The 18784-nt window shown below is 35.8% G+C and overlaps 1 protein-coding gene across 3 annotated transcripts in view; it reads right to left on the bottom strand.

Annotated features, from left to right (window-relative positions):
* Positions 1 to 18784, bottom strand: part of LOC149794953 (antiviral innate immune response receptor RIG-I-like) — an 84518-nt gene that overhangs the window by 40547 nt on the left and 25187 nt on the right. For all 3 annotated transcript variants that reach the window (XR_016422218.1, XM_089964617.1, XM_089964618.1), the window contains 3 exons: positions 10253 to 10415; positions 6805 to 6891; positions 133 to 305 (listed from right to left, as the gene is read on the bottom strand). Coding sequence is in view for 2 of the 3 variants with exons in the window: in XM_089964617.1 (XP_089820743.1) it covers positions 133 to 305; positions 6805 to 6891; positions 10253 to 10415 (423 nt within the window). In the remaining variant the exon portion in view is untranslated. The remainder of the gene's footprint in view (positions 1 to 132; positions 306 to 6804; positions 6892 to 10252; positions 10416 to 18784) is intronic.

The following is an 18784-nucleotide window of genomic DNA, read 5'->3' as shown; positions in this document are numbered from 1 at the left end:
AGTGCACAAAAAAATTACTTTATGTAAATATTACTTTGGCTGTTAATTATTAAATAAAATTTCATACTTGCCAAGTTTGGCCACCAATGTGCATTTTTAAGCATTTCATTAGTTCTGAAGAAAGTAACTTACAGCCAAATATTTGACGCATGAAATGACAAATCTTGAGGTTTCAGGATTCTCAACTTCCTCTGTAGCTATTTTTTCTATGTCCTTAGTCCACTTCATATACTGCTGAGAGTTCAGATCTTTGGGCCTTTTTGCTGTCACAATTTCAATCAAAGAGCTTTCAAACAGGCAAGCATCTGAAATAATTATGATCACAGGTGAATGATTACAGACTAGTAAATTCTTAACATATCTTAAATTTATAATAATTAAAATTGAGCAAATACCATCTTATGAGTGACGACTGCTTTAATAACTGATGTTTGCCAAGCCATATGTACTTAAAACCACTACCTACCAGTAAGGTATCAAGAAATTAATAAACACTCGTCATCAAAAGAAATGAAAACGCCAATCATAAAGATGTGCTTAGTTTAATACAACAATGTATACTTCAGTGTTTTTATTCTGCACTGAATAGATGCCTAGAATACTGCTTCAAAAGTGTCTTCATGCTATACTGTACAGGACAGGAGTGATAAAAAAAGACATACCCTCGGTAGTACACTATCATGAAATATTATGATGTCATGTGAGTCACCCGTATGAAATAATTAGGCAGATTCCACCTGGAACTTAAGCAGACTCCAGGCAGAATCTGTCTAAAATGTTAAAAATCTGGCTATTACAAAGGCGAAATGGAAATTTGGAGAAGTCAAAGATGAATCCATCTAGATTCCATCTAACTCTAAGATGGACTTTTGTCAAAATTCCTGCTATATATTACATCTTTGGGCATAATTTTGGACTTGGTTGATTTTCCACCCACCATCTAGGTGGAATTAGGAACTTAGTCACTGGTATCTATTATATGAAAGGAAAAATCCGGACTTAGTTTATTTTCTAACCATCATCAAGATGGAATGAAGAACTTAGTCATTTTCATCAGCTGAATAAGGCATAATTAGGACTTGGCTTTTGTGTGCCTGTAAAGTTAAATGACTGAAAATACAGTGATACTTTGTGATTGTAATATCACTGACATTTCAATAAAAATATCAATAAGATATAATAAAATTTATTGTTTCTTGTAAAATTTGAATAATTTTCAGCAGCATTTATATTTCCTGTTTCTGATAGCTGTAATTTTATTGTTTATTTTGGGCACAATTTATAACTTCTTTTCACATCTTTCCTTGTTATATTTTTTTTTCAAATTTTTACAGTAGCAGCTAATGTGCTAAATAGGACAACAACCAGGATGATTTCGAAGTTATATAACTCCAAACTGATTAGCTTCAGAATTTAAGGAAGGACAATGTATACATCACTGGTGTGAATTGTTGCCAGATACCCATGTCTATCAAAGTGAGTCATATCTTTGCGGAATTTTCTTGGCCCACAAGTACAATCATCTTTCAATATCGTGAGGCATTATTGTGTATATTATCAAAATATTCTAGGTGTGTTAGAATTCAGTGTAAAATAAGAGTAATTATATCAAGATAAATGTTTGTCATGGCCGCTTATGGAACAAGGACTAATTCAAGAGACCACAACAGCATCATAGTTTGTACAATCAAAAATCAAGTCTATAGTACAAGTGACAAGGCAGGCTCCTAGCATTACTTCTTTTCATAATCAATGTCTCAAACAGATGCTTTTCTGTAATTTTGCATTATTTTCACAGTTGAATTTTTCAATGCAGGTTAACATTTTATATTTTATATATGTTTTTGTGTTCACAGATGCCTGTGCATATGTTCCAGGCTTGATACTTTGATTTTTAAAATCACTTAATTATCTGGTGTCAAGCCAGATTCTTCACATCATGTTGTATATACTGTACATGTTGTACATCACAGAAAGAAGGCCTCAAGGTAGATTAGTTCTGTAACTAATTGAGTTACCTTCTCTAAATAAAGTCTTTATTATTATGATTATTATTATTATTATTATTAACTCCCATATCTCTTGCCTTGGATGTCATATAATTACAACATCTGTATATATTTTTTTCATGCACACTTAAATATCACTTTGGTTAATAAAGTCCTGTTTAATTCATATCCATTATTTCTTTGAAACCTTCTGAAATGTCTGAAAAACTACTGAAACTTCAGTAAAATACTATATAATCATCAAACTTTTAGTGAAATCTCATGAAAGTTTTAGTCAAATTTTTTTGTGAAACCTCACAAATATTTCAGGCTAAATAAGCGGAATAAACAGATTCTGCCTAGTAGACGGAATAAACAAATTCTGCCTAGTAGACGGAATAAACAGATTTTTCCTAGTAATAGAGTAATTTGCATATTTAGGGCCATATTCCACCCTGAATCCACCTAAAATTGGGTCATATTCCACCCTCAATCCACCTAAAATTTATGATAAGTGGAATCTAGACTTTCGGTGAAATCCGCTTTAAAATTCCACCTGGAATCTGGTTCAAGTCAGGGCGGAAGTTTTCATGCAGGTGAAAACACTTAAAAACAAAGCTTAGTCCTTGAATCTGACTGTCAAGGAATACAACTCTGCTTAATGATAACATTGTAAGCTGACAAAAGTTAACAAACTCAACCAAGGCTTCACCAATACCAAGCTGTACGCAAACCGAGTTGTAAGTTTAAAAAGGTAATGTGCAGAAGTTAAAGTGTGTGGGTCTGAAAATCAGGAGCTATAACTCCACTTAAAACTGACAGAATGCCGATTATGACCAAAATCACAAGATAACAGTGTTCACAATAATCAAGCAAAATGAAAAACAAAACAGCAAAACGTTATAATTAGGATAGGAAAAATAATTTTGTTGGCTGTGAGTTGTGTATACAATAATATCATTGAGATTTATGCTTATTATGAGTGAATACAATGCTGAGAATTGGAGTTACATTAAAAATACGAATGACACCAGTCCTTATTATGCAAAGATTTCAGACACTGTCATACCTATAATGTCACACGTGTGAGAAAAAAATCTAGAATTTTTTGGACAAGCTCAGTCTCGCCCATGATTTCAATTAATGTCAAAAAAGTGAAATTTTGTGCTAAAATTTTTACTTGTGATATTTTTGACTATACAACCCTTACTTGTAAGTGTTTTTTTTATGATGAAATTAATATAGTGCATGGTTATGAAAACTAAGTAAATCTGCTGATGGCTTTTAACAAGGATCATTTCACTCATGATACTTTATTTCTACACAATGTGGAATTTAGCACTGTACATGTTAATGCAACAGACACTGTTTACATTACAAATTAATATACATGGATGACCTAGGAATACAGTAATACCACAAATGACATATAATACACCCATCATATAATACACCCATCATATAATACACCCATCTCATTACCTTTTCCCAACAAATAACCTTGATCTTTGACCTAGGGACTTAACTAAATGTATGATAAGGCATAGACCTGGGCAAAATCTCATCAAAATGTCTGTAATAGTTAAAAAGTGATAGCCTGAATAAGGAAACAAGCCAATGATTTACATTATCAATTGTTGTGATCTGTATCTAGAGAAAACTAAAGTTTCATTAAAACATATTCAATGGTTCTAACATTGTACCAATACACAGAAAGAGGTCTCTGGTTTATATTATTATACCCGAGACCATGACCTTGACCCTGAGGTAGAAGACATGAAAATTGTAATTGGCTTAATTTCATTCAACTATTATATTCAAACCTGAATACAAAACCCCAGAATAAGTTTCTCTTGCCATGGGCTTATGATGGGCTTTTAAGGAAAAACGAGAGATTATTCATGTCTGCTCAGTCAACCAACATTCACACCCACTGAACAAGTTTATGGACCGAATTGTCCGCAGTTTTGGTCACAAACACACACGTGTAAAACAACCCTACCCCCTCTCCATCTTGATATTTTTAATTATTATTCACATATACATATGAAATTGCCTTCCAATGTTATCACTGACTGGAACAAAACCACTTAAGTTATAGAGCAAGAGATTGGCTAGCTAATATACTTTATGCTTGTGCTCTGCAGTGAAACAAAGTAAAAGTTATAAAATAAATATGTCAGTGAATGCTAGGTTTATTTTATTTAGCTTTTTCCTCTATTCTTTAGAATGATAACATTTTTTAAGGAACTCTCTCTAAACTCACACAGTTGAATAGCTTACGCCCAAACTGGGTTCAGGCAGTTTACATGTACACATACCTGTTGAATTCTCATCATAAGGGCATTAAAACTCAATATCTTTGGCCTTCTGTATGAATTTTTAACAAAAGAACATTGTGCTTTTCAAGCCTAAAAACAACCTAAATACAGGTTTCTTTTTTTGTATATAAACTCAATATCTTTGGGCTTCTGCATCAATTTTTAGCAAAAGTACATGTGCTTTTCAAGCCTAAAAACAGGTTTCTTTTTCATAAACTCAATATTTTTGGCCTTCTGTATGAATTTTTAACAAAAGTACATGTGCTTTTCAAGCCTAAATACAGGTTTCTTTTTTCACAAACTCAATTTATTTTATGCTAAACAGTGAATTACTTGATTTTGTAATTAAAATAATATTGATATTTCACTATAGTGAAAAAAATAACTATTTTTTCACTACAAGAACTACTTTTTGGGTCAGAACATACTTACCTCCCTTTGATTTTCTGTCAGTGAACTACATTTTTCTTATGTTGTGGTTGTTTTCTTATTAATAATCCATGTCTATTATCCTTGAAACTTGAAGTTTGTTATTTTGGAAATATCAGTTAATTTTTATCAATCTGATGTGGAACTAATTTTGTGCGCAAGTACAGTGTCAGCACAGCATAGCATGTACAGTAAAGAGCTGACATTACTGTAAGAACTCTGCTAATTCACTGTGTCACAAACTTTAGGTAGCCAACGTATGTAAGCATAAAATAAGAAGAATATTTGCTTGAAACGAGTGAATAACGGATACATTTCATCTTGTGGGTGAAAAACTCTAGTATTTTCACGAATGGCGAAACCATGAGTTTTTCATCCACTCGATGAAATATATCCGTTATTCACTCATTTCAAGCAAATATCCTCAATATCTTTGGCCTTCTGTATGAATATTTAACAAAAGTACATGTGTCTTTCAACCCTAAATACATGTTTCTTTTTTTCATAAACTCAATATCTTTGGCCTTCTGTGTGAATATTTGGCAAAAGTACATGTGCTTTTCAAGCCTAAATACAGGTTTCTCTTACTCATAAATTCAATATCTTTTGCCTTCTGTATGAAGTTTCAGCAAAAGTACATGTGCTTTTCAAGCCTAAATACAGGTTTCTTTTCTTCATAAACTCAATATCTTTGGCTGTCTGAATGAAATTTTAGCAACATGTGCTTTTCAAGCCTAAATACAGGTTTCTCTTACTCATAAATTCAATATCTTTTGCCTTCTGTATGAAGTTTCAGCAAAAGTACATGTGCTTTTCAAGCCTAAATAGAGGTTTCTTTTTTTAGAAACATCTTTGCCCTTCTGTATCAATTCTTAGCAAAAGTCCATGTGCTTTTCAAGCCTAAATACAGGTTTCTTTCTTTTTAGACACTCAACATCTTTGCCCTTCAGTATGAATTTATAACAGAAGTACATGTGTTTTTCAAGCCTAAATACAGGCTTCTTTTTTCATGAACTAATATCTTTGGCCTTCTGTGTGAATTTTTAACAAAAGTACATGTGCTCTTCAAGCCTAAATATAGGTTTCCTTTTTTAGAAACTCAATATCTGAATAAAGCATTTTATTGTTGGTCAGAAATCAGACCCTATGGACATGTCTAGCAAATACAAATACTTCTGGGGAAAAAACACCTGTTTCATATAAGTCTTTGTGACTGTATAAGCAAAAAATTAAATGCCACAATTCAACAAACCTAGCAAATGGTTTTTTATTATGAAAATTATGCTTCTTTATGCACATTTTTGATGGAATTTCTATTATTTATAAAAACAGATTCATAGACACATTCATGATATGGTATTTAAAAAAACAGTAACATTTTCATATCAATTATAAGAAAGACTGGTTTCCTGCTGAAATTGTACATTTTAAAAACATTTTAGGTGCGTTTCATATCAAAGAGATATTATAATGCATTGGTTTATTAATTAAGGGAATTGCATTAAAATGTCCGAGTTTTGCACACAGAGGTTACAAATTAGTTATTCTGTCGGACATTTTAAATTCTAAAGTGTATTCTTGACAATAAAATTATTTTAACTGAAGACTGGCATGCAGATCTTTCATTATTTTATTTTAGAAAATTAAAGATGTTCCAATTCTGTTTGTAAAAGGTGTGTGTGTGTATGTGTGCATGTGTGTGTGTGTGTGTGTGTGTGTGTGTGTGTGTGTGTGTGTGTGTGTGTGTGTGTGTGTGTGTGTGTGTGTGTGTGTGTGTGTGTGTGTGTGTGAAAAGTTAAAAAGAATCTGTACAGTAACTATTAAAAAGGTCAGGTAAGCGCAGAGAGATGAGAGGATGGACAAGTAGATTGACAATGCCAAATATAGTAAGCCAACCTGAGACAGGTAGAAAAGAATAAAAGAATGAAATTTCACAGAATATTTGATAAACATCACAGACTGGAACTCTGTACAGGAATTGCAGTCCCACAGAAACACTTTATGTCACATGATATTGCACACTTTAATGTTTCACAGGTAAGATAATGAAAAAAAAAACAACCTACTTTCAAGTTTATCCTGCACATCAAACATTGCTTGCATGATCCTCTTCTTGCACAAATCAGTGGACCTGTCTTTCATTTTCACTGTCTCTACAGGAGGGAAAAAATATTTTTAATAATGTTTACCAAGTCATTTGAAAACATTTGTGATCTAAATGCATATTTTTATAAACTCTATAGGTCTGCCAAAATTTTCAGGTGAAAATTGATCACAAATATCTCAATTAAGCAACATTACCTTTGAACTGTCAGAAGTATGAAACACATCATCATGATTCAGCAGGCCAGTTAACACATTAAAACGGCTTCATGGAAATCTATTAACTTCAATACTTTGTGTTTCATTTCACTTCAGTTGCCTCAGTGAATCCTTGTGAAAGGCAGTTAAATTCTATTTCCTCAGCATGATTTAACCCATAATGTGTTAATAATGATGTTAAAACTAACAACCAACAAAATTCATTTCACTTTATGGCTAATAAGAACCCATTATAATGGCAATGAATACCCAGCTTTAAGAAGTTTTTTGTATAAGCCAGTTTAACATGTAACAGGTTGCTGTACAATGTGGATTCACTGGAACTGCATTTTATTATTATGACTGCCTTGAGCAGTATTATGAAGAGGGACACTGCATGAAAAAGAAAGTCCTGTATCTACATGCTGTATTCAAAATGGAAAATAGATGAAAATTTTTAAAATTAGTATACCCTTACCTGAATATCAAAATCTATTTCCAAATTTCAAAGTGTTATGTTGTAAAGGATATGAGTAGGTTATGGGGAGATTGATTATAAAAGCACATGTTGAATAATAAAAATGCAGACTCCAAAAAGTAAATAAAAAAATAGTAAGGTTGTAAAATTGCATATTAAGAACATTCTCACATTGTCAATTCACTCCCAAACTATCCCATGTTTTAACTCAAGATATCACTTTCTTGAACAATTTGATCTTGAAAATTTCACTAATGAGATTGTGTGTACAGTATAAAAATCACACCTAGAGCTGCCAAGTTTACAAATGTTCCTACTGTAACAGATGCTGGGGCCCCCTGTTGCAGAGTGGTCTACAGTGCTCATTTTACAGATCACTGCCATCTCACCTCTGTCAATGTGGGTGTCAGTCTCTGGCACTGACGATGTGGGTATGTGAAAAAGCTTGCCAGTTAATGTTTCTATGGGTCAGTGGTTCTTACCAGGGTTTTTCTGGTTTCTTCCTCCACCAGTTATACTGGATGCCATGTATAGCCTATGATGCACTGAAGAATGGTGTTAAACCCAAAACATAAACAACAACAACTCTAACAGTTGCTGCAACATTAACTGTAAGCTTTAATTTCTTTCAAAATGGAATAAGAAAAGATTACATGATAACTGTAGAATGTGTACACAATGTATTTTCCCACTTTACAGTGCAATTACAAATTATTTCATATCATAACATATTTAATTTGTCCATTAGTTGTAAAAAATTGACTTCTCAAAAAATATTAGTGAAAAAACTACTGTTACCTGACACATAATGTAAGTTTAAATTACAAATTACAATGAAGAAATCTAACTAGTAATAAAGGCAACTGAACAAATCTGACCGGTTTTTCAAACAGAACTAAAAATAAGGCCAGCATATAACGTTTATACTAACACAAAATGTTTTAATCTCATGTCAAAAAATCATGGCATCAAGAACATAAAGAATCATAACACAGCTGTAATTACCATACCTACACAGTAGTTATTCTGGCTTTTTTCAGAACTATTGAGAACTTAATGGTCTCTAGACATGATGAGAAAGGTAAGTCTTTTGACATGATTACACAAGCAAGCAAACAAAATAATGGTCTTGAACCAATTACAATACATGAAAGTTGCCAACATCACAGTAACATACCTAATTTCCCATTAAAATCACATACCATGACCAACTCCTGAATTTGTGCCTGCTAATCTGTGAACTGTTCTTCAAACTGTGCAATGATATATTTGAAAATTACTTCTAAATTCTGATGAACACTTATTTTCTTTTCTCTTTCTTTATCAGTTTCTTCTGATTGAAATGTGGTGTTCTGGTACTGAATGCCACATGCAAACTGCTATCTTGGATTGTCACTCATGTTGTGGTCATTGTTTAAGGACTCTGATGCTCACAAGTTATCAAGAAAAAAAATAGTGTCAGTCTGAACAACAATTATTTTCATATCAACAAGCTTGCATATCTATATGCTGGATCTACTGTCTAATTAACACAATTATGGAGATCACTCATATTATAAACTAGCAGTTGTTGATATTGTCTTTTTATTTTGTGGCTAACTACAATTTTTCTAAGGATCCTACATTTCCTGCAATATTCTGTTTCCTCTGTTCAAAATGTTTGTGACAGTACAGAATTTGATATTATTACTATTATATGTTAAATAACTTCTGTCTTACAACAATATTAATGCAGTGCCAACCTGGTCTAAATAACATATCCTTAAGAAATATTGGCCTCTGAAGGAGAAATTCCTAGTGACTTCTAATGCAATCATCTCTGAGAGACAAGAACAGTGGCTTCTAATGAAGTCATATCTGGGATGTGAGAACAGTGGCTTCTAATGGAATCATCTCTGATACGTGATAACAGTGGCATCTAATGGAACCATCTCTAAGATATGATAATAGTGCCTTCTAATGGATTTATCTCTGGGAGGTGAGAACAGATGCTTCTAATGGAATCATTTCTGGGAGGTGAGAACAGTGGCTTCTAATGAAATCATATCTGGGATGTGAGATTAGTGCCTTCTAATTGATTTATCTCTGGGAAGTGAAAACTGGCTTCTAATGAAATCTCTGAGATGTGAGAACAGTGGCTTCTAATGAAATCATCTCTAGTATGTGAGAACAGTGCCTTCTAATGGAGTCATTTCTTTGGGTTGAGAACATATGCTTCTAATGGAGTCATCTCTGGGACATGAGAACATATGCTTCTAATGGAGTCATCTCTGGGACATGAGAACAGTGGCTTCTAATGGAATCATCTCTGGGACATGGGAACAGTGGCTTCTAATGGAATCATCTCTGAACATGAGAACAGTGGCTTCTAATGGAATCATCTCTGGGACATGAGAACAGTGGCTTCTAATGGAATCATCTCTGGGACATGAGAACAGTGGCTTCTAATGTAATAATCTCTGGGACATGAGAACAGTGGCTTCTAATGGAATCATCTCTGGGACATGAGAACAGTGGCTTCTAATGGAATCATCTCTGGGACACGAGAACAGTGGCTTCTAATGTAATCATCTCTGGACATGAGAACAGTGGCTTCTAATGGAATCATCTCTGGGACATGAGAACAGTACCTCTAAACAGAAGTGAGTAGTTTATAGAACTTCATTTATAGAGTTTCAGTTTACAAGACTATGAAAATCTTAAAGTTCAAGACATGTGGATATTAATGCACTTGCCTTCTTCAGGAATACTGATGAATTCTTTAAGCTCCTCTTTATTTTTTTCCACAGTGGACAGTTTATAGGTGTCAAGATTGGCCATAATGCTGACAATGTAATCTACTGCATCATTATCGGATTTAGATTTACCTACTCCCATGGAAGCAGTTAGACCTAAAATCTGAGAAAGGAATTAACATTATTATTACAAGTATATAGTTAAAATACAGACATCAAACAAAAAGGCAATTAAAAACTCTAGAACACAAACTTTGAAAAATACAGTCACTGTGCAAGTTCAATGGGATAAGAACCACGGTGTCATTTGCATTAGAACATGCAAACTGAGTCTTAAAAACCATGTCTGCTGTTCAAAAGATACATGGCATGAATACTGCCAAATCTGCATTTCAAGGAATATAATCTATAAAATTAAATTCAAGTGAGTGCCTCAAAAGTTCAGTTGCTCACACCTTCTTCAACTGTTGAAGGTAATATTATACAGCAGGGAGGTGTGCACATGGATGTATGTGTGTGTATGTGTGTGTATGTATCTGTGTGTGATGTGGATTTGTAATGTAGCTTTAATAATTTTTCAGTCATATCGCTATAATGTCTGCAGGTTGACAGTTTATAGTGATGTTTATCACTGTGGCATCATGCTTGCTGCAGACATGTAGCATGATGTCCCACCCAGTCACATTATCCTGACACCAGGCTGACCAGTCCTAACACTAACCTCTTAATGCTGAACGCCAAGTGAGGCAGCTGTTAGTACCATTTTTATAAGTCTTTGGTATGACTCTGCCAGGGTTCAAACCTGTGACCTCCCACATTCTAGGTGGATGGTCTAACCAGCAGGCCACCGGAGCTGTGTGTGTGTGTGTGTCTGTATGTGTGTGTGTGTGTCTGTGTGTGCACAAAAGCTGCATTATACTTCATGGCATATTTATTCATAGGCATTGCATAATTATAATAATACATCAGCTCTCCACCTCATGCTGTCTGTAGCAAATTAAATAATCTTCTAATCGACATATTATATTCCACTGAATTTCATTATGTCTGTTGTCAACATTATGTAACATATTATATTCCACTGAATTTCACTATGTCTGTTGTCAACATTATGTAACATATTCAAACTCCTTCATATTCACTTTAGACAACTGAAGATTTCATTATGTTCATCACTATTAAACTATAAACTATTACTCCATACCTGCCAGCCTTTCTGACAGTGGTGGTGGTTGTGGTGGTGGCATTTATGGTGGGAATGGGGTGGGGTTGAGACTCAGAAAGTGTTTTCAGCTCTCAAGGGATGATCAGTGCACAAGATGCAAGAAAGTGTGTGATGTGATTTGGATTTGTAACATAGATTTAACAATTTTTCAGTCATATCGCCACAATGTCTGCAGTGTGGCAGGTTATAGTGATGTCTAGCACTGGGGCATGGTGCTGCAGACATGCAGCATGATGTCCCACCGAGTCACATTATCCTGACACCAAGCCAACCAGTCCAAACACTAACATCTTAATGCTGAACACTAAGCAAGGCAGCTGTTAGTATCATTTTTATGTCATTGGTATGACTCTGCCGGGGATCAAACCCACAACCTCCCACATCCGAGGCAAATGCTCTAACCACTAGGCCACTGGAGTGGTCAGATGCAAGAAAGTGACATCATACAACTGGGAATAAATTATCAATTTTCCTTTATGCATATAAAAATGACTGCAAATTCAAATTTAAATAAAGCAAATTTTTTAGTAAATTATGTTGATCTGAGAATAGTTAACCAATCACATTATGTTAGACAGCCAGCTATCTTGCGAATTCAGCCCGACTAAAAGATGAATATCATCTTTTCTAGTCTTTTTCATATAGAAAAAGGGCAATAACTCTTGCTTAGTACCTCCCCTTGGCACCATCAAGTGTCGCTACTTTTAGGTAATATACTCATATGGATGCTCACATGGTGGGATGATTGGGAGGGGTTTTAAGAAATGTCATTGGGTAAGTATTCTCAGAAAAATGAAACTTCAAATTTGTTTTCTCCTTCAAATATGTTCCTCAATCACATTATAGTAGAATAGGTAATAGGAAGATGGAATGCTGAACATCCGACCTCGACTTCAGGTCTCCTTCTAGGGAATAATTGTTGATTTGCCCATGTAAATGTAAACCCATTCTCCTTATTACATAAGCAATACATCCAAGGGTCACTTGACCTGTGACCCTTACATACAGTTAAGGCAATGAATATTGAAATCTTACCTAATATATTTCACTGGCAAGTCCAGCAAAGATAACAGGCTGTGTTGATTGATTTAGTTGGGTCTTGTGGCTGTCTGTGCTGCCTCTACTGGACCTACCAAAATCAAGGTTTGCCTCTGTGATGCAAAATCTCTGAGATAAAAACCTGAGAAGGTTGACCCTGCATGCCAGCCAACACTTTCTATTACATCTCAGATCAAAATGTTATGTTCGAACACAAGGCTTGGAGAGATAGCTCGAATATCATGAATGGTAATCTTCATGATGTGACTCTGATCTTGAGAGATGTCAGAGTACACCTAGTGTATAACCCACTTCAGCCATGAAACAAGGGCCTGATGGGTGATATTCTGTTTCCTGGCCTTCCCTGGAAGGAAGAGGCATTTAAGCATGCCACAACTTAAGTCTCTGTGTGTTTCCAGTAATGCTTGAGAGCTCAAACAGGTTATTGCATGGCTGCTTCTCTTGACCTGTCTATGGAAGAGAGAAGGCAAATGACAACTCTTTGGGTACTGAGGGATGGTAACCTATTTTTGGCTACAAAACCTGGTTGTGTCAAGAGGTCCACCGAACCATCTGATCTGAACTGAAGATAGTTCAGGTCGATGGACAGGGCAGGTAATTCACTTACCCTACATATGGAAGCTAAAACTATCAGGAAACATGTCTTGTAGGATGGTAACTTTAGCAAAGTGCTATTTATTTATTTATTTATTTATTAGAATCGATGGAAGTTAAAACCAAGGATAGGCTCCATTTTGGAAACAGAGTGAGAGATTTTGGTCAAATGAGATCAAAATTAGCTAAAAGATCCAATAGGTCTCAATCATGCTCAATATCATGTCTGCCATGATGCCAGAACATGTCCAATATCTTGGAGAGCTAGCCTTTGATTGTGATTGGGCCAACTGTTTATCCACTAAGAGCCAGAGCAAAAAAGTTGGCCAGTTGAGGGTTTGAAGCACTCAGAGGGATGATGTTATTGGTCTGGCACCAGTCCCTGAAAACATGCACTTTCCCTTGTAAGCCATCAGAGTGAAGCATCTTCTTGCTCTTGAGATTCTTTCCGCGATCAAAGGTTTAAATTGTTTGTCTCACAAGGTTGTCCTGATAAGAGTAAAGCACACAGAAGAAGATGGTCTGGGCTGGGATGGAACAGCCATGACTGTGGTTGCTTGAGACGATTCAGGTTGGCTGGGATCTTCCTGGGCAGATCTATCACTAGATTGAGTAGATCAATGACTCGTCTGATAGAGGTTATCCAAATCATCTTGCATTTCTAACCCTGTAATTTCATGAATTATTTTTGGTATCAGGACTGTGGGAGGGTAGGTAAATGCCCACAACCCCTCCCAAATGATTTACAGTGCATCCACAGCACAAGGTTCTGGATCTGGGATTGGAGAGATGAAAGTGGGCAACTTGTGATTCCATCTTGTCAAAAAAAGGTCAATCTTTGGACACCATCAAGGTGTGCAGATCTGATTGAAGACTGATTGATGATGAGACCATTCTGTGTGAAGGACTTGACCTCTCCAGGATAGAGTGTCAGCCAAGACGTTAAGTCTGCCAGGAATGTGTCTGATTTGTATGTTGATGTGGAGATTGTCACACCAACAAAGAAAATATCAAATCAGAACACACAGGTTGAGTGGTGTCCCTTGTTTGAGGAGATAGGTCATCACCACAGAGGTGTTCGACATAATGAGGACCATTTTGCCTGAGAGTCGATCTTTCCAGAAATGATAGGCATTGTTGACAGCCTTCATTTCTATAAGGTTGAGGTATAGAGGCTGCTATGCTCTCTGATGACAATGAAGTCTGGCAACAGGCCAGCACCCCAACCATATGTATCAGCATTGGTACATACCATTTTTTCTGCTTGGGACTTTTCCAGCAGGATCCCCATGGTCAGCTAACTTGGGTTACAACACAGACACAAGAATGATCATATCTTGGGCACGATCATGACTGTTTGACACAGGGAACTTGAAAATGGGCCTTTCACCATTGTTCTAGCCACATCATTTGTATGTGGTGCATAAAAAGATGGCCAAACAAGCTGAAGTCTGCTGCCACATTGAATAATCCAAGTTGCAAGAACTCTCTCACTGAAATCCAAGTCCTGTTTGAAGCCAACCTGACTAGTTTGATGATCCTGAGTACTCAAACGTGAGGAAGTAATACCAGATTCAAGTTGATGATCAACTCCACACCCAGATGGACAAAAAGCTGAGATGGACAAAGGTTGGACTTTTCCAAGTTCACTAGAAAACCTATTAAAATGTGAGAGAAGATTGTTCTGCTTCAGTGGAGAATAGAACTTACCATATCCTTCTGGAAGATATCATCCAGGTATGCTGCTGTCATTGTAGATAAAGTGTACCAGAACTGGGTGATGTGATTCATAACCCTGGTAAAAACCCAATGGCTAATGTTGAGGCCAAAGACTAAGGACTTTGAACTGATAAACCACATGACAGTAAGCAAAAACAATGAAATTTGTGATGAGAGGTGGACATGAGGGACATGAAAATATGCACCAGTCACACCAAGGCTGACTGCATAATCATCCCTTCAGACAGAATAGCGGACTGATCATGCTGTCTCCTCTTGAATTTCAGTGGGGTAATGAACTGGATTTTGCCACTCAAGAAAACTGTGAAGTGAACATGTGAACAGTTGCTGCTATATTCTTGTCAAGGACCAGGAGATCAGTACTGAAGGTGTCCAAGTTCTAAACTGTTATGTATATGTAATTTGCATTGTTAGATTTTTTAATTTTTTTTATTCATTATATAATATGGATAATTGGAATTTGGGCTTGATATTGTCCAAAATCAAGTTTATTTTATATGTGACCTGAATCATTGATTCTGGATTTGTAAACAACATGTTTATCTCAATCTGAGTCCAAACAGCGGAAACTCCCTATGAAATGCAAAGGTCTACCTGTTGCTTACCATATTTTATATCATAATTTTAATAGCAGATCTTCTAATTAAAATTAAGATTTTATCTTGTAAATGTTTGGGACCTTCAAGAATGAAATTTTCCATTATGTAATAGTGTTTATTTTAGAAAATGCTAATTGTGACCTAAGTCAAGCAGAAGACTAAATAATCTTGTTCATCTAAAAATTATTCCTTTGTGGTGTGTATTCCGAGCAGAATCAGTTGTATTACTGTTGTGTCTAGTATTTCATTAGGGCTAGAATTTTCAAATTATTTAATATTTAATTCAAGATATTCTTCTCTCGAAATACAAAGTGCACAAAAATAACATTCTTGGAAATAAAAACATGGATTTATAATGAAATTCAAATAAGGATATATTCTTGGATTGTATTATAGTGATTCAACAGAAGACTGTTGGTACATCACTATGACATGGGTCATCACAAGCACATCAATACTTCCAGCATTGGACATATTTTGGAATACCACTGAAGTTTATTCAGAACTTTAATCATTAGGACTTGTGTTAGAAATTCTAGGATTATTTGTGATTTAATTCACAACACCATAAGTTCTTTTTACATTTTTCACTTTGCATTTTAGGAAAATAAATTATTTGTTGAATTTTACAAAACTTGTTGGTTTCGGAAAGCTTAAGAGTTTATCAGGTCTCCAATACTAACCAAAAGCCGCTGATTGATCAGCTTAATTCTAGCCAATACTAACCAAAAGCCGCTGACTGATCAGCTTAATTCTAGCCAATACTAACCAAAAGCCGCTGACTGATCAGCTTAATTCTAGCCAATACTAACCAAAAGCCGCTGACTGATCAGCTTAATTCTAGCCAATACTAACCAAAAGCCGCTGACTGATCAGCTTAATTCTAGCCAATACTAACCAAAAGCCGCTGACTGATCAGCTTAATTCTAGCCAATACTAACCAAAAGCCGCTGACTGATCAGCTTAATTCTAGCCAATACTAACCAAAAGCCGCTGACTGATCAGCTTAATTCTAGCCAGTTCAGGACAGAGCCAGAATGTCTTGTTGAGATCTACTAATTCTTGAACTTGGGTAGCAGTACTGGGTCAATGGTATTCTGAAGTAACCAGAAACCCTATAAAAGTCCTTGATGGTAGCTTTCAAGCTAAAATTCAGTGCATTCCATGGACAGATCTAAGTATGGCTGATTTGAAGGAGTTTCGTTGCACTTACTGTGTGATGAGTCCCAATCTGGGTCTCCATTCAGCTCTAGAGAAGGCACACAATGTAGCAATGAAGACTCAATTCCATCCCCTCTGAAAATGTCACTAGCATACCCTTGTGGACCAGCTGTGAACATATGGAAGGCTGGTTTGCCCTGTGAATGGTCAGCCTGGATGCTGGCAGTATAGAAGTCGGTACCAGTTACTCCAAAGGCCTGGCTGGATAAATTTCTCACTGAAATATCCGTCAAAGTAAGGGTATGTCACTAATGGTATGGTTAGATGGAGGGATCTGTCACTATGATCCCAGTCAATCACAGTTGGCTGGACCATTTCAATGAAAAGGTCCCCATGTAGGGATGGCCAGACAGTGTGTGACAGCTGGATCCAGGCTATCAGTGATGCAGTTTTATTATGCATTGGATTTAATGGATATGGTACAAGACCCCTTGCTCTCCATCTTTGGACATGCTGGGGTGGGTGACTTAAGCTCAATGGGCTGCCTAAAATTGAGGGAGGGGCACTCCCCCAATGAGTTGGAGTTGCAAGCAACAAACTAGTTGGCTGGGCCATCTTCTCAAAAGGTGCAGTGGTATAATGAGCTGGATCCAATACAAACCCCACGCATCCTGACTTACAGGCCCAAGGGCCATACTCAGGCATGTGGGGTGACAAATGCCCACTGGGTTATCTAAAATTGGAAAAAACTCCCCCACTGACAAACTTTAGGTCATCTTGCTCGACTTATTCCATATTTCTTTCCCTTTAATGCCATGCGGACTATTGCTTAGAACTTTGCATTACATGCATTTAGCACACATTTCTCCTGAAACAGCACAAGAAAACAAAGCATAAATTAGCAATGCAGCAAGTTAATAACTTGCTAAAAATAAACCATTACTAACAGAGCAGGTGAAAAAAGTCAAAGTCGTGCTAACTTGTAATGGCCTTGTATGAGGTCAACAAAAGGATGGTGTGACATGGTTTTAAAAAAACATGGTCCCTAAAGGTGACAAAATCACTCCAATTTGGCCAAAAAAAATTAAATATTGTATACAACATGCAGCAAAATGATCAATCCACACTATAGATCCAAAAGGAAAGTTGGATGGTTCAATTAGAACACAAAAATGGCTTGGATTGTCAGATGATAAACTGCATGATGTTACCAGTATAGCAGCCAAGCAAAACAAACAGCAGCATGATGTGGTGCCAAAGGGAGGTAATATGCCCTTTGTCTATTGAGATTGACAGGAAAAGATGATTTTTGTCTTTTAGTATGGCTGCATTTGTGAGGTAGCAGGTTAATATTCCTAAAGTAATATGATTGGGGAACACATTTGAAGGAGAAAAGAAAATAAATCAAATAGTACACTTTCAGACAGAAAATTGTAGGTAAACTTAGCAATGTAAAATACCAACACCAGACACACATATAATCACAACTCCACAAGCACTGTTTAAAAAATAGACTAACTAGATAGTGGAATACAATGTAAACTACATGGAGTCTTTGCTGTTTTCAACAGTGAAAAGGGGAGGAAGGGGTTGAAGATGATGTATCATTAGAGTTCACATCTGCACTCATCACAAACTGGATGGACCATGCAGTTGTTCAAACTTCCCTGATGATCTTGCTGAATTTTCCTCAGCATAAGAAAATGATCTTTCTGCATCTATCAAACATGCAAAACCCATACTAACTTGACAATTTAAACATATTAGTTAATTCTGGGACCAACTTCTGCATTCCTGCATTGTCTTGATGCTGTGTGGTTGTCATTTAGGAATGTCATAATGTTAACAATGGCTAATCAAGACATAGTGTTTGCAGTATGTGCAAAGAAATAATGCTTCCCTTTGCTGCTGCATTTTACAAAGTCAAATTTCATCAACCAGGAGTTGTAAAATTTTGATTTGCTGACTTTGCTTGCCTCATCGATGGTTCATCTATCCCTGAATCACATCTGTGTTTCAAAATTTTAACCTTCAATAATGAAATGAATCATACTTCCAGTATTCCAGCTACTAAGATATATATATATTACTGAAGAAAATCAAACTTCTAAGAATCATTGCTGCTGATCATGAGCCAGCCAATAATCCTTGACA

The sequence above is a fragment of the Sinohyriopsis cumingii genome, chromosome 7, assembly GCF_028554795.1.
Source record: "Sinohyriopsis cumingii isolate HCF-2022 chromosome 7, ASM2855479v2, whole genome shotgun sequence".
Lineage (NCBI taxonomy): Eukaryota > Metazoa > Mollusca > Bivalvia > Unionida > Unionidae > Sinohyriopsis > Sinohyriopsis cumingii.
This window is presented reverse-complemented; position numbering and strand designations above follow the sequence as displayed.